Here is a 20045-nt window from a genome sequence, read left to right as displayed (position 1 = left end):
TGAACCTCACTTCAGTCATATTTTAAATATTAAACTAATGAAATATCATTCAGTGGCTGTTTTAATGTGCATTAGCTTTATCCCTAACATGATGCTGACTTCACATACATTATGTTCTCTCACCTAAATCCTGTTTAGCTGATTAAACTGAACTGTGTTAGTTTTTTTTTTAATATTTCCAATAACTAACGGCTGCCTCTGTATTGGTAGGAAACGAAGAGGACCAAATAAATGATCATTTGTCTTATCTGAGCGCTCTCGGCAGTGGTGGTGGAAAATCTACAAAGGATGACTTTGACACAGATTTGTCTTTTGATTATTTTATTATAATTATAAAAGACTTTTGCAAAGGGCTCAGAGCAGCACAGAGACACAACGTTTTTTTTAATTTTAAACGTTTTTAATTTGGTAACCGCTCAAACGCGCATGATACGGGCTGACTGAGAGAATGAATGAATGAAGTTGAATGAGGGCTTGATAGCCTAGAGGGAGGAGAAACTGAGTTTCCTGAGGAAAACCTGCTCCTGACCAGGTTAGGTTCACAGACACAGTTACCATAGTAACCAACTCAGAGCTGAAGTTACCTCTCTTTCTGAAAAGGCAAACCCGAGGTTTCCCTCATGTCAGGGTTAACAAACCCGGGGTTTTCACTAAACCCGCTTTCTGAAACGGACCCCAGTACTGCTTTTTGTACCGGTCTGTAAACATGTTTGCTTCGGCTGTAAGCTTGTTTGTTTCTGCAGTAAACGTGTTTGTTTCGGCTGTAAACGTGTTTGTTTCTGCTGTAAACTTGTTTGTTTCTGCAGTAAACGTGTTTGTTTCTGCTGTAAACGTGTTTGTTTCTGCTGTAAGCTTGTTTGTTTCTGCTGTAAACGTGTTTGTTTCTGCTGTAAACGTGTTTGTTTCTGCTGTAAGCTTGTTTGTTTCTGCTGTAAACGTGTTTGTTTCTGCAGTAAACGTGTTTGTTTCTGCTTTAAACTTGTTTGTTTCTGCTGTAAACGTGTTTGTTTCTGCAGTAAACGTGTTTGTTTCTGCTTTAAACTTGTTTGTTTCTGCTGTAAACGTGTTTGTTTCTGCTGTAAACGTTTGTTTCTGCTGTAAACGTGTTTGTTTCTGCTGTAAACGTGTTTGTTTCTGCTGTAAACTTGTTTGTTTCTGCTGTAAACGTTTGTTTCTGCTGTAAACGTGTTTGTTTCTGCAGTAAACTTGTTTGTTTCTGCTTTAAACGTGTTTGTTTCTGCTGTAAACGTGTTTGTTTCTGCTGTAAACGTTTGTTTCTGCTGTAAACGTTTGTTTCTGCTGTAAACGTGTTTGTTTCTGCAGTAAACTTGTTTGTTTCTGCTGTAAACGTGTTTGTTTTCGGCTGTAAACGTGTTTGTTTCTGCAGTAAACTTGTTTGTTTCTGCTGTAAACGTGTTTGTTTCTGCTGTAAGCTTGTTTGTTTCTGCTGTAAACTTGTTTGTTTCTGCAGTAAACTTGTTTGTTTCTGCTGTAAACGTGTTTGTTTTCGGCTGTAAACGTGTTTGTTTCTGCAGTAAACTTGTTTGTTTCTGCTGTAAACGTGTTTGTTTCTGCTGTAAGCTTGTTTGTTTCTGCTGTAAACGTGTTTGTTTCTGCAGTAAACTTGTTTGTTTCTGCTGTAAACGTGTTTGTTTTCGGCTGTAAACGTGTTTGTTTCTGCTGTAAACTTGTTTGTTTCTGCTGTAAACGTGTTTGTTTCTGCTGTAAGCTTGTTTGTTTCTGCTGTAAACTTGTTTGTTTCTGCAGTAAACTTGTTTGTTTCTGCTGTAAACGTGTTTGTTTTCGGCTGTAAACGTGTTTGTTTCTGCTGTAAGCTTGTTTGTTTCTGCTGTAAACTTGTTTGTTTCTGCAGTAAATGTGTTTGTTTCGGCTGTAAACTTGTTTGTTTCTGCTGTAAACGTGTTTATTTTCGGCTGTAAACGTGTTTGTTTCTGCAGTAAACGTGTTTGTTTCGGCTGTAAACTTGTTTGTTTCTGCAGTAAACGTGTTTATTTTCGGCTGTAAACGTGTTTGTTTCTGCAGTAAACGTGTTTGTTTCGGCTGTAAACGTGTTTGTTTCGGCTGTAAACATGTTTGTTTCTGCTGTAAACTTGTTTGTTTCTGCTGTAAACGTGTTTTTTTCTGCTGTAAACGTGTTTGTTTCTGCTGTAAACTTGTTTGCGGTATTGACTCACTTCTGGAGCCGGCCTCAAGCATTGGTTTAATTTTTCTACCTTGGATCTTAAAAATAATGGATGACACTGAAGTTTGTTTTACTCCTGTCAGAGTGCACTGACAGTTTCACAGCTAATCTGTATGATCGATAAGAAGAGAGGGACATAATTATAAAATAACGCAATGTATATTAGAAAAACATTATCACATGAATATTTCACCTGATGAAGTATAATGGAATAAAAGTCGTCCTCTTATTTAAGAAATGTCTGTCTCTAGCACATCACACTGCAACTATGAACCCTCACATCAATATGAACCATGAGCCCACAGACGCACAAACCACCCAAACATCTGTTTTAATGTTTCATGTCAGCAAAAGGAGAAAATCTAGAGCCCTCTCCAAATGTTTCTTAAATCAGCATCTCTCTCTTCATGTCATGGCCGCCCAATCCAGATGTGAACCATTTAAAACCTCCTGAATGTGATCAAGAGGAAGACGGACGGTCACGAGTCATCGGACAAAGCCGAGCTGCTCCGAGAGCGGCCTAACGTCACCCAGCAGCACTGAGACAGACCGGAGGAGAGCACGCAGAGACGTGATTACAGACCAAACATTGACCTGTGAACTCTCCCCGAGTTAAAGTATTCTGTTGTTTCAACATGAACATGAACTTGTTTCTTTGCATTATTCCATGTCTGAAAAACATCTTTTGGTTTTCTTAACCAGTCGTCATCTCTGCAGTTAAAAGACCTCAATGAGAATATTTAGTTTGGAACGAAGAGAGAATGTTGTTCATAATAAAACAGAAGAACACAAAACTTTCAACAGAAGAAGCAGAGAAAAACTTTTTTCCCGAGCTGTATTTAAAATTAAGGATGTTTTAATAATGCAGGGCTATCTTACTGCAACATAACGAACAATCATGTTTGTATTTGATGCTCCACATCTTAATAGAGGTATTCAGATAAAGGGCTCTTATAGGTGTTACAAAGCAACACGTTACTTTGTTTGCCCCAAAGTCTTTCATCTGTTTTGGCTCAAATAGAAATAAAGCTCCAAAGCTACTCGAGGCTTCATTTGTGCTCACTAAAACACAGTATGAACAACACAGATAAATTATAAAGACACTAAGGCGACTCATTCCTTTTTAGCTCGTCATGACTTTTACAGAGTTTCTGTGTCACAATCCTTCTGGAGCGTTTTTAAAAATGTTATCAGATTTTATTAACTGGTTATTTAACCAGGCGAGCTCACACACACCACACAACCACATGCTGCTTTCAGCTTCCATTCATCTCAAATAAGTTATCCACATGTCACTGTTGAACCCTTTTTTGCAACACACACAGGTAGAAAAGAACAAAAGAGATCACACGTATGACACGTCCATCACTTAAAGGGCCTCTGACAGCCCTCTTAACTGTGCCGTACTTTGATTAATCCCACCTTTACTGGGTCAAACATACCACAGAAGCAAACTTAAAATGACCACACTGAGAGGATGAAGACCCCGAGCTGACCAATGTCCTCTGAGTTAATCATGAGGCCCTGCTCATGTTGGGCCCATGTGTCAAACACTTTAAGCACATCCTACACACTGTAACTGACTGTATGGTACATTAACACCTCTACCTCCCTGTAATGTTTGTTTACATTTAAGTTATATGTTAGTTTTATATTTAGATTTACTTGAGTTTACTTTTGAGATTCGTTTATTTTCAGATATATGTTAGTTTATATTTTAGATTAGTAAAGTTGAGGTTGTTATTTATTATTGCTGTTAGAATTCCTGGATGTATATTCCTCTTCTAGTGTTCAGGTTATTTTTACTGTGTATTTATTTTCTCCTGTGCTGTCGTCGCTTTGATAACCTGCTGCTGTAACTTTCTATCTATCTATCTATCTATCTATCTATCTATCTATCTATCTACGCTGTTGATAATAAGCTAACATGCTACATGTTCTAAAACAAACGTGTTTTAATTAGAATATTATAAATTAATTAACACACAGCAAATCTGGTGCAGGGCAGGGCAGATCCAGTGATCCAGTGGAGATGTACCTGTTTGTGTCTGAGACTGTGTCTGAGTGTCTTAATTCTTTTTCTCATAAAATAAATGAAAAAAATCTTCTAATTATTCACGTTTCCTCCCCAAAACAAAATAATTATATAAAATATATCAATTCTTTGGACAAAGACACGATACCTTTGATATCCCAAAGTCTGCCGCTATGATTCTGATTCAGTCTAATTAAGTCGCTTGTGACTATTACGAGTCATTTTCACAGGTCCATTTAACACGATCAGTTACACTTACTCACAAAAAAAACAACTAAATTATATTTCACAAATTAATTACTGAACTTATTTAAGTGAAACAATCCATTCTTTCCTATCAAGATAGAAATATATCGATATATATCGGTTGGTGTATCGGAAAGATTAAGATATGGGATGATGTTTTAACTTTGTGTCAATGAACGTTGGTTCTAACCCCAGTACAGACGTAGTGGGCCTTTCTGTGTGGAGTCTGCATGTTCTCCCCGAGCATGCGTGGGTTCCCTCCGGGTTCTCCGGCTTCCTCCCACAGTCCAAAGACCTGCTCGTTAGGTTCACTGGTGACCCTAAAATTGCCCGTAGGTGTGAGTGTGAGCGTGGAAGGTTGTCTGTCTCTGTGTGTACATTTTAAAGAGGAGCTATTATGCTGTTTCACATTTTAAGACATACTGTAGATAATATTACAATGTTGGATGTTCAGACTAAACGTGGGTGAAGTTTCAGATCTGCAGGTAAATGTATGTTGGAGTAATCCCCAGGCTTCTCAGCTCAGTCTGCAGGCTGCTGCGAACGCCAGGTTTTTCTACACGCTGCACTTTGTGACGTCACAACAGCGCTACGAGAAAGCGGGCTTGTCGGGGCGGGGTTTCTTAAAGGGACAGAGCTGACTGAGTCGTTTCAGGCAGAGGCTGTATGAGGGCCTGCACAGAGCACCAGTGAGAGAAAATGTTTTATTTAACTGTATATTAGGCTAAGCTACTCCACAGGCTAATACGTTTGAAAATGAATAAATAAATAATTCAAATTTAAGCCAAATTGTTACAAACCAAACTTTTATATTAAGAAAAATGAAGGACATCTTTTTTCATGTTGTTTTGAGATATTGAAACTAATTTATGGAAAATAAAAAACGTGATTTTTCCTCCGAATAGTTTGACATTTTCTCACTGAGTTATTGTCTCTTATGTTTTAAAGAATTCAGTTTATGAAATGATTCTTGCAGCCGTTTGTGTGTTTGCATGTATGAACTTCACACCTTGTTGGATGCTGAGCAGATGTTGTGGATGATGTTAGTGATGTTACTGTGAGCAGGTATACTGTAGTTTCTGACAGTGATGATGAGTATTAATATGTTGGAATGACATCATGAGCAGCAGCTGTTGTGCTGTGTTTGTTCAGGTTTGAGGCTCTCTTGTTTGGGGTAGAGGATGGGAGGGGGTGGGGGGGCTGCCAGGAGTTATTGGCAGCGGAGTTGTGAATGTCAGCTCATTCATCTACATCAAGCGCACAAACCAGCCGCCAAGGTGAAACGCTTTTCCCTCACGAGCGTCTCTTTAAGAAAAAAAGAGAGAAAGAGAGGGAGAAAACTTCGCTCTCTTCATCCTCGCTGCGTCTTGGACCAATCTCCTCTCGTTTTATTCGTCTTTTCCTGCCTTTTTTACTCCCCCCTCCTCATCTCGTCCCTCCCCCCTGCAGCGAGTGTCCCTGCTTGTGTTGTAAGCGCGCGGTATAAAGCGGAAAGCCCCGCCGTTCCCTTCACATCGGAGCGCTCCGACCGCTGCGCGCGCCAGCTATCAGACAATCAGGACCTGAACCTGCTCTCAGCTATGACCCCGCTGCTCTCTCTACCTGGATTAACTCTCAACTAACCGCTGTTTGTCGCCCCCTCCCTCCTCTTACACCGCCAGCACCCGCAGCAGCAGCAGCCTCCTCTCCGGATCCTCCGTCCTGCCCCCCAGACTCAAACTCTCAGCTCCGTTCAGCGGTCATGGGGTGCGTTGTGTCCTTGTTTCCTGGGCTGCTGAGGGGCTTGACCGCGTTGTGAGCCGGATACCAGGTGGATTTATGGTCCGCAAAGCCGCGACTACCAGCCGAGGGAAATTAGTGGAACTTTGAGCTCCGGGAGGATGCAGGTGACGTGTTGGTGCGCCGTGTTCCTCCTGACGCCTGCACTTTGCCTGGTGAGTTGGATGCTCGGGCTCAGCCTGTATTTGTAGCTCAACTTTCTTCGCTTTACGCTGTTTGAAAAACAATTTATTTTATTTCCTCGCTATAAGAGGACTTGTGGGTTAACCGTGCGTATTTCCAAACGCATTTTCCCTGCGGGTGTTCGGTTATTTCTCTTTGTGGAACTTGACTATAACATCACGTTTGTAAAAGCCGGGATTCAAACTTTATCTCCCCTCTTTTTTATATAATTGTTTCGAACTTGCACCCGGTGGGCCTTTTCTGTGCGCATTAACGCTGTGCGTAAAATGCGCTTACTCTGTATTAGCCTACTGAGGGAAACGGTCTTATGCGCAGGAGAAAAAAATGTTAAAATGACCTGATGTGATGAAGATGAAAGCTTTGTTAAACTATTTAAATGACGTCAATAGGAAAATAAAGAAAGCTGCAGCTTAAAACAGCGGTCTGTAGCAGGCACAGGCAGTGGAGTCGTCTCACGGGGGCGCCATAACAAACGAAAACTCCTGTCGACAGTCCGGCTGCCTGGACAGCAGAGTACACACTCTACAGCGGGTTACACTGGGAACCAGTGACAGGGACCAGTATGAGCCGTGTTGACTGGTTATCTAAGCAGTCAGGCTAAAAAGACAACACACACTGTGGCGGGGTTCAATAATTTAAAAGAGGTCAGCCAGGAAAAAAAAAAGAAATATTCCGGAATAGTAAACGTAAATTCAAAGATGAACTTGATTTAATCTGTTTATAATCATAAACACATTCGAACGTATCGATCACTTAAAGTAGTTTAGACTGAATATAGTTTTAAACTAACAAACCGATTAAGGTTTTATTCTTTGTAATTTTCCACTAATTCTATCGTTCACGCGCAGCAAAAAGACAATGTGATACTTCTCTTTCTTTCCAACACAAACAGGTAGAAGAAAAGGAAAAAGACCGGAAATAGTCATTTTCATTCTACCTTTAACAACGGTAAATATTTTTAATACCAGGCCTGAACACAGTGAAAGTCTGTTTCCTGCTCTTCTTAAAGGACACCTTCAAGATTCAAAAGTGCTTTATTTTATTTTAATACGGACAAAGATCGCATATTACATTATTATATGTAATATTAAATACAAATGACCTCAAACGACGCATTACCAACAGGTGTAGTCAGTTAAACATTTGCTCTGAATCATTTTACGTTAAAATAAGAACATGCATTCCGAGAATTACGTTAAATGTAGTTTTTTCACAGTCAAATATTTTAATAACTTTATTATTAGTAACTATAAATGTGTGTAAACCTTTTGTGTCAGTAATGCAGCTTGTATCCGCAGTGTGTTTCAATGTGTGTGACTTTTTATTTATGTAAAAACACACATGAAGTAAAACACACAGCTGGAGGATGTGGAGCTCTCCAAGGTGCTGAAAGCGTTTAAACGGCCTACACACTTTTTCCTTTAAATATAAACCGACCAAACATGCTTTACGGAGACTTACCGGGACTAACAGGCCTATCCATTACTACATTTCAAAATCAAATACATTTTAAATGTAATCTAGGTTTAACACGTTTTATTTTTTGACCTCTTTTTGACACCATCCACTGCTTTTCACAGTTTTTTCCTGGAGAGTATTAGGCTTCGTATTAAATTGTTAAGTATTAAGTATTAAATTGTGAAGCTTCACGTCATTTAAAGACATCAAACATGAATTTAAAATTCCCCCTTTCGAGGGACAGGCGTGTATTTTTTAACTTCAGCGCACCGGTGATGAAAATCCTCCCTGATTCCCTCATAAATCCTGTCCTCCGTGTTGTCTGAGTTGAATTGTTCAGCAGTAAAAGAAAAAGAAGGCTCACACAAAGACGCCATCCCGCCCAGAGTAAACGGAGCTTATTGTGCAGCCCGTTAACAGAGAGCCTTATCCACGGCAGCGGGGATTAGAGCTGAACTTTGATGGTTTTATTTCGTGTTAAAGGCTCTTGTCTCCGCTTAAGCCTCTTGTCTGCGAGCCGCGCCTTGACCCCGATAACAGCAGAGCGCAGGTAGACAGCAGAGCAGTCTATATAACACACAGAGCGGGAGCACCAGCACCTATGGGTCCAATATTTAATTAACACGCCTACTAATATTCCTGGTCAGCAGGACTCCATCTGGGATTATCATCATTTTAGTTCATGCTTTATTTTAATGGAGTTTCTTTATATTTAAAACAGAGCAGTTTACGTGGATAAAAGGTGGAAGACGTTCTGTTCAACTCGGCTTTTGTTTTAGGCTTTACACAGCTTCAGAATGCTGTAATGATCAGACTGGAGAAAACCCTTTAAATAGAATATTTAAATATGTTATTGTCGACTTCCTTGATTTTACTCTTTCAAAATACTTAAAAAATATCAAATATATAATTATGTTAATTAGAAACAGGCATTGTTGTGAGATTTGATCAACAGCTTTCAGCTGTTCCTTTTGTGCAGGAAGAGGTTGGAGACGGATTCAGTTTAATTCTGGAATTTAAAAGCTGTTTCATTTTCCCTTTTTGCTACAAATCTACTCAATTTAATTACTGCTGTTATTTATATCGTCATTAATTTGTTCATGTTTTCATCCCTCTTTTCTCCCTCTGGTCAGTTTGGTTTCACACATTTGTGCTGTAGAACAGATGAATTTGCCACGATTGAGCGTGACCTTGCTCCTCCTTTATTGCTCTAATATTCTCTATGTAAATTTTTGTCTTATATCGTGCGGCTGTGGTGATTCCTTATCATAAGATTTGATCTCAGCAGTCTGGCCTCCTCCTGTCGTCACAGATTGAACTCAGACTGCAGGAAGGATTTAAGGATTTGAGCCGTGTTGACTCTGTTGGCAGCGATTTTTTAGAAACCTGGCAGACGTGCTTTTGGCTGGGCCTCGGTGCAGCATTGTGACTTGAAGTCAGATGTTGAGGTCCCCTCGGTTACTGGCTCCCACCCTCAGCCCCTCCCTCACCCTCTCCCTCCCTCCCTTTAACCATCCCTCCTCTCCCCTGGGAGTAGCAGACGCGGTGGTCCCACTGGCAGCCGTCGTCGCAGTCACATTAAGGTGTTATTATCAAACGCTGCAAATGGGGCCTGCAGAGTCAAGCAGTGTGCACGCTGGGGAGGAAAGAAAGTCCCACTGAGATCACTACAGCACAGCTCACACAGTGTGAAACCCCCATCCTCCTATACACCTACCCCCACACCCCCGACCCCCGTCTAACGGCACCCCCTCTCCAGTGGAGAGGCCTCTAAATTAAAGTGGAATAATAAAAATGCAACGTGTTTTTATTGAGCTGTTTGAAGCTGAAATCAAGAGCGGGCCAGTATTAATTCAATTATATAGCAAAGGAATTTGCTCAAATGCCCACATGCTGTGCGACTGAACACACACACTCACTCACACACACACACACACACACACACACACACACACACACAGATACAGGCGGCTGCAGGCACTCGGACTCGGTGCATTGTGTGGCCATCAAGTGGGAGCCGTGCAGAGAGCGAGTGTTGTGTTTTTTCAGCACAGATGTCGACTAAGTGAACATTTCTCTCAGTTCCTTGTTCAACCTTTGTGCTACTTAGCTCTTAAAGCAGCATGGAGGCGTCACTTTGGAGCTTTTCGAGCCCGGCTGCTGGAGAGGCTGAGCACAAAAGGGCTGAGAGTTCAGTCTCGGAGAACAACGCTGAAATTCCCTCGCTGCACCGTCGTCTCCCTGGCCTCAGCTCAGCCCAGTTACCAGCTCTGTTACAGTCAGCAGCTCTCACTCTGTGACTCTGTGCCTCTCAGGGAGGTCACAGGTGATCAACATCTGCAGAAAATGCCCTCATACATGTAGGGAGGTGGGATAATGCAGATCCAGGAGCGGCTCGGGCCTAAACGGGGTTCAAATGTTGCTGGGAGGCGTCTGTAGCTCCAGGTGATATTGTGGAGACGGATGTTAATAGAAGTGTTTCGGGGCTCAGGTGGGCGTTCACGGGGTCCTTGAAGGGACTCAAAGCGAGGGGAGCTTAAGAGTCCTTGAGAGAATTCCACAAATCCTCCAGGTCGACCAGGTCATATCACATAAAATGAAGATTAGATCACATTAATTCACTACAAGCTTCCCTCTGAGAGACGGCCTGAATGGCTTTTAATTGAGCTTTCATCACATATGCGTATTGTTCTAATGCATAGCTGTTACAGATCCCTCCCTCCACCATGCAGCCTCCCTGACGCCCAGCAGGAGTCACTGCAGAGACGTGATCCCTCGCTGGCTTCCCACCGAAACACAGAATCAGTTTGCTGTTTGAGCGAACGGCCGGAGCTGAGAGCGAATAATGGAGTGAGACATTATGAGCCTGATGAGTGAGACCTTCTATTAATACAGCATAGTTATATCCACAGCTGTACGTATTTAATGAAGGTTTAACTCTACAGTTACACACATTTTAAATATTTAAAATGCGTCAGAAATAGTAAAAAGATACGTACGTGACAGTATTCGCACTCAAAAGTTGCTTTTTAAACGAAATAACTTTTCATTTATATTTAAAATCATAAAGTGATTTCCTACCTGCTGCTCGAGTCGTGATAATTCACTGCACTGTTGCTCATCACGGACTGATGAAATCAGTTCACAATTACCAGATCATCAGGTCAGGTCCTCCCTGCAGCAGCAGCGGTTCGATTCCAGCCCTCGCCCTTGGCTGGGCGTCATCGTGTCTCTCTCTCCACACTTCCTGTCACTCGTCAGCTGTCACTAAACGTTTTGCTTTCTCACAGGCCGAGTGTTTACATGCTTCCTAATGAAACTTTAATGTGACTGGAGCCAGCTGATCTGAAGCAGGTTTAATAATGTGTCAATTTGACTTCTTCATTTGTTGATGCTGACAAGAAGTTTTGATGCATCCTATGAATAAACTAACGCTCTACATAATTAGAGTCGTCATTTAGTTTAGCATTAATAATAATAATAATTTTTATATTTAATGTAAAGTGTAGCTAAAATATTATTTTCACTAACTCACATGATTGTTGCAGAGACGTCTCGTAACATTCAGATTGTGGAACATTTTTTCTGTTGCTGCAACTGATCAATACTTATTTGATGTTTTTTATTTTGTTTGTAGTTCTGACGTTTCTCCAGAGTTAAATCTGACGTCTGAAAATCGAAGCGTTCAGTCTGAACCACAAGTGGACACTTGACAATATTCAGTTTACATGATTTAACAGGAATCATCTGTTTCAGTGTGTTTGCTGCGTTTCCCAGCGTCTTGAGAATATTTTAATTAGTCTTTTAATTTTTTAAATCTTTGGTCGACCAAATAATGAATCCACAAATTGTTTCATTTGATAAATCTGTGAAATCAGAACGTTTTTTGCGTTCCCTCTGTTGACCTGCCGTGTTGTTCAGCACAAATGAACCTGTTCTCTCAAACTGAAATGTTCTGCGACGGCTCACTGAATAGGTTTGAAAAACATATGGAATCATGTCAGAGGAATAATTGAAACAGAGGTTTCCTGTGTGCGGCTGACCTTTGACCCCCACTCAGACTGCTGCTGTGTATCTGGTCAGAGAGATTGATGCTTCACAACTTTGGATCGGACACCTGAAGGTGACTCGGCCTTGTTGTGGTGTGTTTTACTGCGTCTGGTGAACTGCGACCTCAGTGATCCTCCCGGTGAGTCCCGGGGTGTCTGCTCTGAGCTCAGCCTCCCCGGGGGGCCGCGCGCTCCCACAGACACACAAAACAACACTTGACCTTGGTGCGCGGCCATGAAGTCAATGATAATAGCACCGACTGTGGCGTCTGCGGCGCCTGCTTATTTTTCTTCTCTGCATGCTCCATTGCAGGGACGACTATTCAGATGCAGAGGGGGGCCAATGAGGGGAATCTGCTCGGATTTGCAGCTTTGATGGTGTTAAATTAGGGGGGAATCTCGCTCAAATATTCCCATAACAACCTCCCAGTCTGACTTTGCAGACTGTGTGTGTGTGTGTGTGTGTGTGTGTGTGTGTGTGTGTGCGTGTGTGTGTGTGTGTGTGTGTGTGTGTTTGGATGGTATGTCGGAGGCAGTCTGTGATTAATGACCGCAGCCTCTATTCTCTCCTGCACGCACTGCTCCAGATTTTCAATTGCGTCCACAGTTCAGAGGTCACAGCTGAAGCTGATGGTTGAAGGGCGTTGTTCTCTGAGAATCTCGCCCAGCTCGTGACCCGGGTTTGATCCTGAGGGAGGCTTCATCCCCCTCGCCCCTTCCCTCTCCACATGGAGCAATCGGTTTACGGCTGAGCGTGTGGTACCTTGATAGCAGCGCTTTGAAGCGGTCCGGGGAGAGAAGTGTCTCTGAAGGCAGGAAGCGATTAGATAACCTCGTCCAACCTGCTTTACATCTGCAGGTAGTCGGTGTGCTCGAGCAGACCTCTCCAGCACTCACGCTGATATCTGCATTCACATGACAACATTCAACCGCCTGTTATTTTATGACTTATCCTCCGTATGAAATGATTAAGCATTTTAAATCAAAGACCAGAGTAAAGAGGGATTCTTCTCAGGATACTGTAAAGACCAAAGAGAGCGAAAGAAGAGTGAACATTAGGTTCTTCAGGTGTCCAAATGAATGCTGCTGTGGCTCTTAGTGCTGGATGTATAGGCGACTGTTTGCTAATGCACATGAGCTCCTGCACGCTGGAGGATATAAACATGAAATCATCCTGAAAACAGAAGGAATAATGACGCAGAGGAAACCTGCTGCAGTCCATCACCTTGATCTTGTCAGAATTTATTTAACACGCCATCAGACGCTTTATGATTTCCAAAGTGACAACCTCTGAAGCAAACAAAGAAATGCCGAAAGCTGCAGTTCCTCTGGTGTCCACTTGAGGCTGTCTCCAGCAGTGAGTCAGTCCCCATAGAGCCCCATGTTAAACTTTACAGCAGAAATAAACATGTTTACAGCCTGGTACAAAAAACAGTTTGGGTCTTAATAGCTCATTTCTCTCTTCATGACAACTGTACGGGGAGAATCTTTATACAGCTCACCTGTTTACATTATATTAAGGCTTAAAGTGATGCATCATTAGGGGCGTGGCCTCTTTGAGTGAAAGCTGGGAGCTGCTAGCTGTCTGCTAGCTGTCCCCTCAGCTAACTCAGTCACTGAACGTAACCTCTGGGCCGTGTTTGTGCTGTTGGAGCCTTTTGGAGATTTGTTCATGTAAATATCAGACAGATAATCTGTGTGTGCGCTTTATTGGACGAACAGACCGTCCAACATGTCAGACACACACACTATTATTTTATTTATATGTTAGCACTGATTAGCAGCTTTCTGTGTCTGTGCTCACCATGCCTAGCTTGTTAGCTCGTTCAGTGATTGTTGTGATTGTGATTTTCTCTCTGAGCTTCTTCAGCCTGATCAATAAAGACTTCCGGTCAGCTATCACCACAACTGGAACCTCATCCTGTGTGAAACTGTCGTTAACTAGCTGATACGCCAAGTAATGAGTTAGCCTCAGTGTAGCTCGTTAAGCTTTGATAGCATGGAGCATAAATATAACCAAACTATGACTGTTTGTGATCAGTCACTAAAACTACTTGTCCGGGCTTCAGGAAACATCCTGGTTGCTAATAGAATACAGCACATCAAGGAAACTATGACGGAAGGACACTTTTTGTCTTTCACATGAGGTGCGACTGACCTGAAGGCTGCCGGGCAGGTAACTCGTGACATCATCACATATTCTGGTCGTGCTGACTGACACCAAAAAGCTTTCAGTGCATGAGTTTCAGATTCATGCTAACGGACATGACAAAGAGAGTAAACATATGTCAAAGCTTTAAACCAAGCTTTTTACATGTGTGTGACTGTTTCATGAGCTGCTCGGGATGTTAACATTTCCTGTTGTGTTGACAACAAGCTGAATTGTCCAAACGTCTCTTTTTTCCCACTGACTCTCCAAACTGTGACGTTCTGGCAGCGTCTCTTTATGTTGAAACGTTCTTCCTGTTGGAGGATCAGAGGAGGTTAAAGAACCTGTCGTCTGTTTTCTGGCTGTCTTTGTAAAATAACTAAATAAAATAGAAACACGCCCTGAAGGACACATTGACTGAATCAGAATATGAAGCCTCCTGGTTTCCTGCCTCTGCAGCGAGCACTTTCTATTGTTGAAGAACGTGTCCATAAACATGCTGTTCCTTTTTATCACACTGATAAAGGTAACTCCCAATGTGCCAACTAACGTTACCGTTGACGACCCCTCTGTAGTTGTGAATGATATAATACCGCCATGCTTAAGATGGTCCAAGCACTGATTTATTTATTTGCAATCTTTGCTCCTCAAACATCGTGTGCATGTCCCTGGATTCTTCCTCCTTCACATGAAGTTATTTGGGGGCATCTTTACCTTCATTAGATCGAGGACTCTGCAGACAACAGGAAACGATGGGACAGAGAACCCACACGAGTAAACGTGCACGACACTTAGCCAGACGATGAAACAGATATTCTCATGTTCACCACCAGAAAGAAAGATTCTTATTTTTATGAAAGTATTTTTTTTTTCATTTAAAAATAGCAGAGTTGGGGAGTAGATTTTTCAGGTATCAGTAATTTACTTGAGTATTTGTTTTTAAAATCTGTCCTTTCGACTCCTTACATTCTCAAACAGGCTCGTTACTTTAGTTTGAATGCTGTGAGGGGAATTATGGGTTATTTTTATTGTGCTCGTCCGGACATCAAGACGGATTTCAAAGCTGTAAAAAATGATCCAGGTGCTCGTGTGGGACCTCAGTTCGGTTCAGTCTTTATTATTCTGTCCGAAATTTGGCTTGCAGCTAAACCAGAAAGTGTTCTGAGATAATGAACGAAGAAAACTGTGGTAGTGGGCCGAGGACTTTTCTCGTTTTGTCCAGTGATCAGAAGAGGTATCGTGTATCGCGTTCAAACTTCTGGTGTTGTTACAACAAAGTTAATGTTCATTATTGGCAGAATATAGTTTTATTTTATTTTAAGCTCGAATGTTTAAGTTTAATCGTCTTTGAATCATTATTATCATTATTATTATTATCGTGAGGTTTAGTGAGCTGTGCACAGAAGTGGTCGTTAAAATGTCCTTCAGAGGAAAACTTTTTACTTCTGTACTTCAGAACATTCACAGCGTGTACTTTCTGACTTTTACTCGAGTAAAGGAGTTGAATCAGTACTTCTACTTTTACCAAAGTATTTTTTACACAGGTATATGTACTTCTGCTTCAGTGTAGAACGTGTGTACTTTCGCCACCTCTGAAAAATGTGTTGTCTGCACCTGAAGGACACATGTGTGTTCCATGTGTGCCAGCAGACGGTGGAAAAAAAACCCTGAAATGTTTTTTATTTAAAATCTTGTGTTTTGAGTTTTACTCCACCATCACTGGAAACATGATTACACATATGACCTCACATTGTTTCAGAGATTTCCATCATAGTGTTGTTTCCAGATCGAAGATGGAATTAGGGAAACTCTTGTTTTTGGACTCCTCTACAACCGACTCCTTTTTTCACAGTGCGTGAACACGCCTCATTATTTCCATATTAAGTGTTTCATTTGTAGTTTCTGGGGCTGCATGTTGAAACGATGCTGCACATACTGTAACACAGCCTGGTTCTGACTGGATACATGCGGGCGTTGGGTCTGGAGCTGTATGGTGATGGATGTCCTCGCTCTCTAACCTGATGACGGGCTTGACTGACCAGTGAAACAGAGCAGGCTGGATGCTGCACTCCTCCCTCACAGGAGGAGGAGGAAGCAGTGGAAATGGAGAGGAGGAGGAGGTGTGTGTGCATCGGCGGTGATGGATCTGCCATCGGAGCTCACGTCTGCTGCACAGTCGGACGGTCACGGCGCCCGCTGATGGGAATTACCAGCCATGTCCGTTATCTTCTCCTTTAGATCTTTCCATCCTGTGAGGTTACAGTGAGTGGCCATGCGCGCGCTGTCGCCCCGCTCCACAGACATGTATGGATGACTTGTAACAAAATCAATGAGTGATGAACACTCATGTGAGCCCTCCAAGCCCGGCTTTAGAGCCGTATATTGGCTGATAATATTGGACTGTTTCTATAGCAGGGAGATCGTTGCAGAGGAATGAGGAAGGAGTCAAACCTGCCGTGAAACCGCTTCAGCCTGTCACTGGAGAGAGTTAGTATTAAATGAGTCCTGTTTCTGTAGGTTTCTACAGCTGATACCATCCCAGAACAAACATCTGGATATCTGTAACATTCAGTTTTGTTTGGATGTGGCATTGAATCAGCTGATGTAGCATGAAGAGCCTGAGGGTTAGCTTGGGGTGGAGGTGGGGGCGATGGATGGGTCCAACAAACACAGAAGTTTCGATTCCAGTGGGAGACATGAAGCAGTTCTCTTCTTGTTAAGATACGTAACTCAAATAAGGTACGTAAGTAAACCGTGTACCTTCGTCTTTATTTAAACCCAACCATGATGTTTTTTCTCAAACCAAAACAAACCATCTTGTTACCTAAACATCGCTGAACTGTCAATCATCGCTGCAGCTCCAAAACTCTGATGTGAAAATGTTTTTTCAGCATTGGTGTTATTTTGTGAGTCTAACTGGACGTCGTTTGTACAGCTCTGAAAACCACCAGATATTGATCTGTGAACTCGTCCTGAGTTAAAGTATTCTGAACGTGAATCTGAACTTGCTTTCTTTGCATCATTCCAGCTCTGAAGAACATCTTGTCGCTTTCTTAACCACTCGTCATTTTCTGCAGATAAAAGAGCTGAATGAGAAAGTTTAGTTTGGAAGGAGGAGAAATGTTGTTTACAATAAAAACCTATAAATAGTAGAACCAGAGAAAAACAGGTTTGTTGCAGTGGTCTCTGCTTGTTAACTCTCATGTCCGCTTTATTGACTGGACTATTGCGTCTTGGAGCCCCGTGGAGCCCTGCAAAGGCCTGATGCCAAAGAGGCACGCAGATCGTCATATTTTGGTGCGTCAGGGCAGTGACTAAGGGCGTGCAAAAAGAAGTAAATATGGTGGTTCCACCTATTTACTGCTTTTTATTTTGGGGGCCTTTTCTGCCTTTTCTTATAGAGAGGACAGCTGGAAACAACGGGAGAGAGAAGGGGGGCTGATGGGGGCGGCCTCATCGAGGTCTGTAGCCTCTGTATGTGGGCCGCTGATTAAACCGCTGAGCTAACTGTCGGCCATATTTAGTTCTTTTTGTAAGTGGTTTGAAAGCTTACACCAAACCACCTCTGTGATAATGTGTTTCATGGAGGTTGTTGGGAGTGCTGCGGAGCCTGGGAGTCGCACTGAGGCCAGCGATCTCCCTGATAACCAACTGGAAATGCTGCGAAACAACGATTCCTTGTAGCAACCAAAAGAAGTTATTCAGAGAAGGAGCTAAAAAACTTTGGGCTGCTGTTCTAAGAAAAGCATCTGCATGCTGCTGCAGCTGCTTCCTCTGAAGTGCTGTTTGTTAAACGCTGCAGTTATCCGTGCTCTGTATCTGCTATAATCTTTATATCTGCAAATTCCTGACATTAAATCTTCAAAGCAGCGACTCCCTGCGACACCTGCGCTTCACTCTGACTTTGTAGTGCAAAGCCAGCAGAAGAGAGAGAATGCGAGATGTGGAATGGAGCGAGGGAGGAGAGAGCGAGGTGAGCGTGAGCGAGTCTCGCGCTCGGCCCACTGCTCAGAGTACAGTACAACAATTTGTGGTGTACACCCACATGTCTGTCAGGCCGGGCTGTTTGTGCTGCTGCTGTCACTCCCAGCAAACAAGCCGCTGTGTAACACCGCCGACGAGACGCACACGGAAAATTGTCAACACAGATGGTTGTGTGAAGAGGAACAAATGATAAAGTCAGTTAGGTTTAACAGCAAAGTGACACCTCTGTGTTGTGTTCCTCTCTCTGTCGCTGCTGGCAGACGGAGGGAAGGTAGAACAGTAACATCGGCGTCTGTCAACATCTGAGACGCTTAGAAAAATACGTTTATTACTGACACGCTGAGCAGGAAAGCTGAGGGTTTATGCAGCTGATAGTTTAAATACAAATGGTACAATGGAGAGCAGATTGTGATAAACATGGATCAGTCACATGGAAGATGGATGAACTTCACTCGTGCCATTCCACCAAACCTCTGCAGTCAGCCTCCCTCCTGCAAACCATGTTCAGAATGACGTGAGATTATTTTCAGTTGTACTTTGTAACATCCCATCATCCAACCATTAAACAGCCAGCTAGGTGCCACATTTCGAGTCCACATGTTTTTGTGTTTCCTCTAAAAACAGGAAGTTAGCTCATCCAGACTGCCGTATTATGAAGATGTGTGTACCCCTGTTGCAACAGTTCTGGCTTATTGTTTAACGTGCCTTAAAATTTAGAGTTAACTTCTTTTAAGAGGTTATTTCCTTTTAATTCCATTATGTAAATGTGGCTGCAGTGGTCAGCACGGTCGCCTCAGAGCCAGAAGGTTCCGGGTCAGACGTAGCGGGCCTTTCTGTGTGGAGTCTGCATGTTCTCCCCGGGCGTGCGTGGGTTCCCTCTGGGTACTCCGGCTTCCTCCCACAGTCTAAAGACATGCTCGTCAGGTTCACTGGTGACTCTAAAATTGCCCGTAGGTGTGAATGTGAAATGTTGTCTGACTCTGTGTGTCCGCCCTGTGATTGACAGGTGACCTGTCCAGGTGTAACCCCGCCTCTCGCCCAGTGACAGCAGGGAAAGGCTCCAGCCCCCCTGCGAACCTGAACAGGATGAGCAGTGTAGATGATGGCTGGATGTTTTGAATATTTTCTCAGCAACTTTTATTTTGAAAGTCCAACTGGAAGTTATTTATTATCTTTACAGTGACTATGGGGCCCTGCCCGCACTATAGAGGCGTACCTACGAAGCAGTGTTAATTTTGTTAATGAAAATAATGAGAGAAAAATGTTCACCAACGATTTATTTTCCACGATGAAGACGAGACGTTGACAAGCTAAAAATAGATCGTAGATAATAAAAACTCTGACGACGCGGATGTTTTGTTTTCGTTACGGGACTAAAATGTTCTCAAGAGAGAAAATCGTTTGACTAAAATGTTTTGAGTTTCCGTCGACTGAAACTATAAAAGGTAAAAATGACTCAAATGTGACTCCTAAACATTTCCGTCTAAATAGCCAAAATGGACACTGCTACGAAGTCCTACTGACTTCTTCTTGTTTAGACCACAGCTTAGCTCGGCATGAGTGGGAACGTTTGTGATTCAAAAGACAAAGAAAGGAGCAAGTTTAAAGCTTCAAAGGTCAATGCGGTCGAACGTCATGATTTTCTACCTCAGAAATGGTCTGAAAGCGAGCGATAAATAACCATCATTGATTATAAATAGGTCCCATGTGTCAACCAGCTGCAGCTGCTTCGGATGTTGCTCTTATTGGTCCATTATCATTATTACATTTAGGATTCACACCTCGGGGGGCGCTGTGGGGCTCTGTGAAAAAAATATCAAGTGTGACTTTGGTGACGACAAAATTAATTTCACTGCCGGTGCACTTAATTGTTCCTCTAATCAATACATTACACTGTGCCCTTTCTTCTATCTGGAGCAGTGATGGAACGGACCAATCACAGCCCTTATCAGCTCCCCA

At 42.6% G+C, this 20045-nt stretch overlaps 1 protein-coding gene across 1 annotated transcript in view; it reads left to right on the top strand.

The window, feature by feature from the left end:
- The first annotated feature begins 6025 nt into the window (after positions 1-6025).
- The window catches only part of nxph1 (neurexophilin 1), a 54037-nt gene continuing 40017 nt past the window's right edge, over positions 6026-20045 (top strand). Inside the window, exon 1 of the mRNA XM_069681379.1 lies at positions 6026-6418. Coding sequence (XP_069537480.1) covers positions 6365-6418 — 54 coding nt within the window. The 5' untranslated portion in view covers positions 6026-6364. The remainder of the gene's footprint in view (positions 6419-20045) is intronic.

Source organism: Semicossyphus pulcher, unplaced genomic scaffold (genome assembly GCF_022749685.1).
Source record: "Semicossyphus pulcher isolate SPU_LCO1_2020_fin unplaced genomic scaffold, fSemPul1.0.p SCAF_5, whole genome shotgun sequence".
NCBI lineage: Eukaryota > Metazoa > Chordata > Actinopteri > Labriformes > Labridae > Semicossyphus > Semicossyphus pulcher.
Note: the sequence above shows the minus strand (reverse complement) of the source record. Positions and strands in the feature narration are given on the sequence as shown.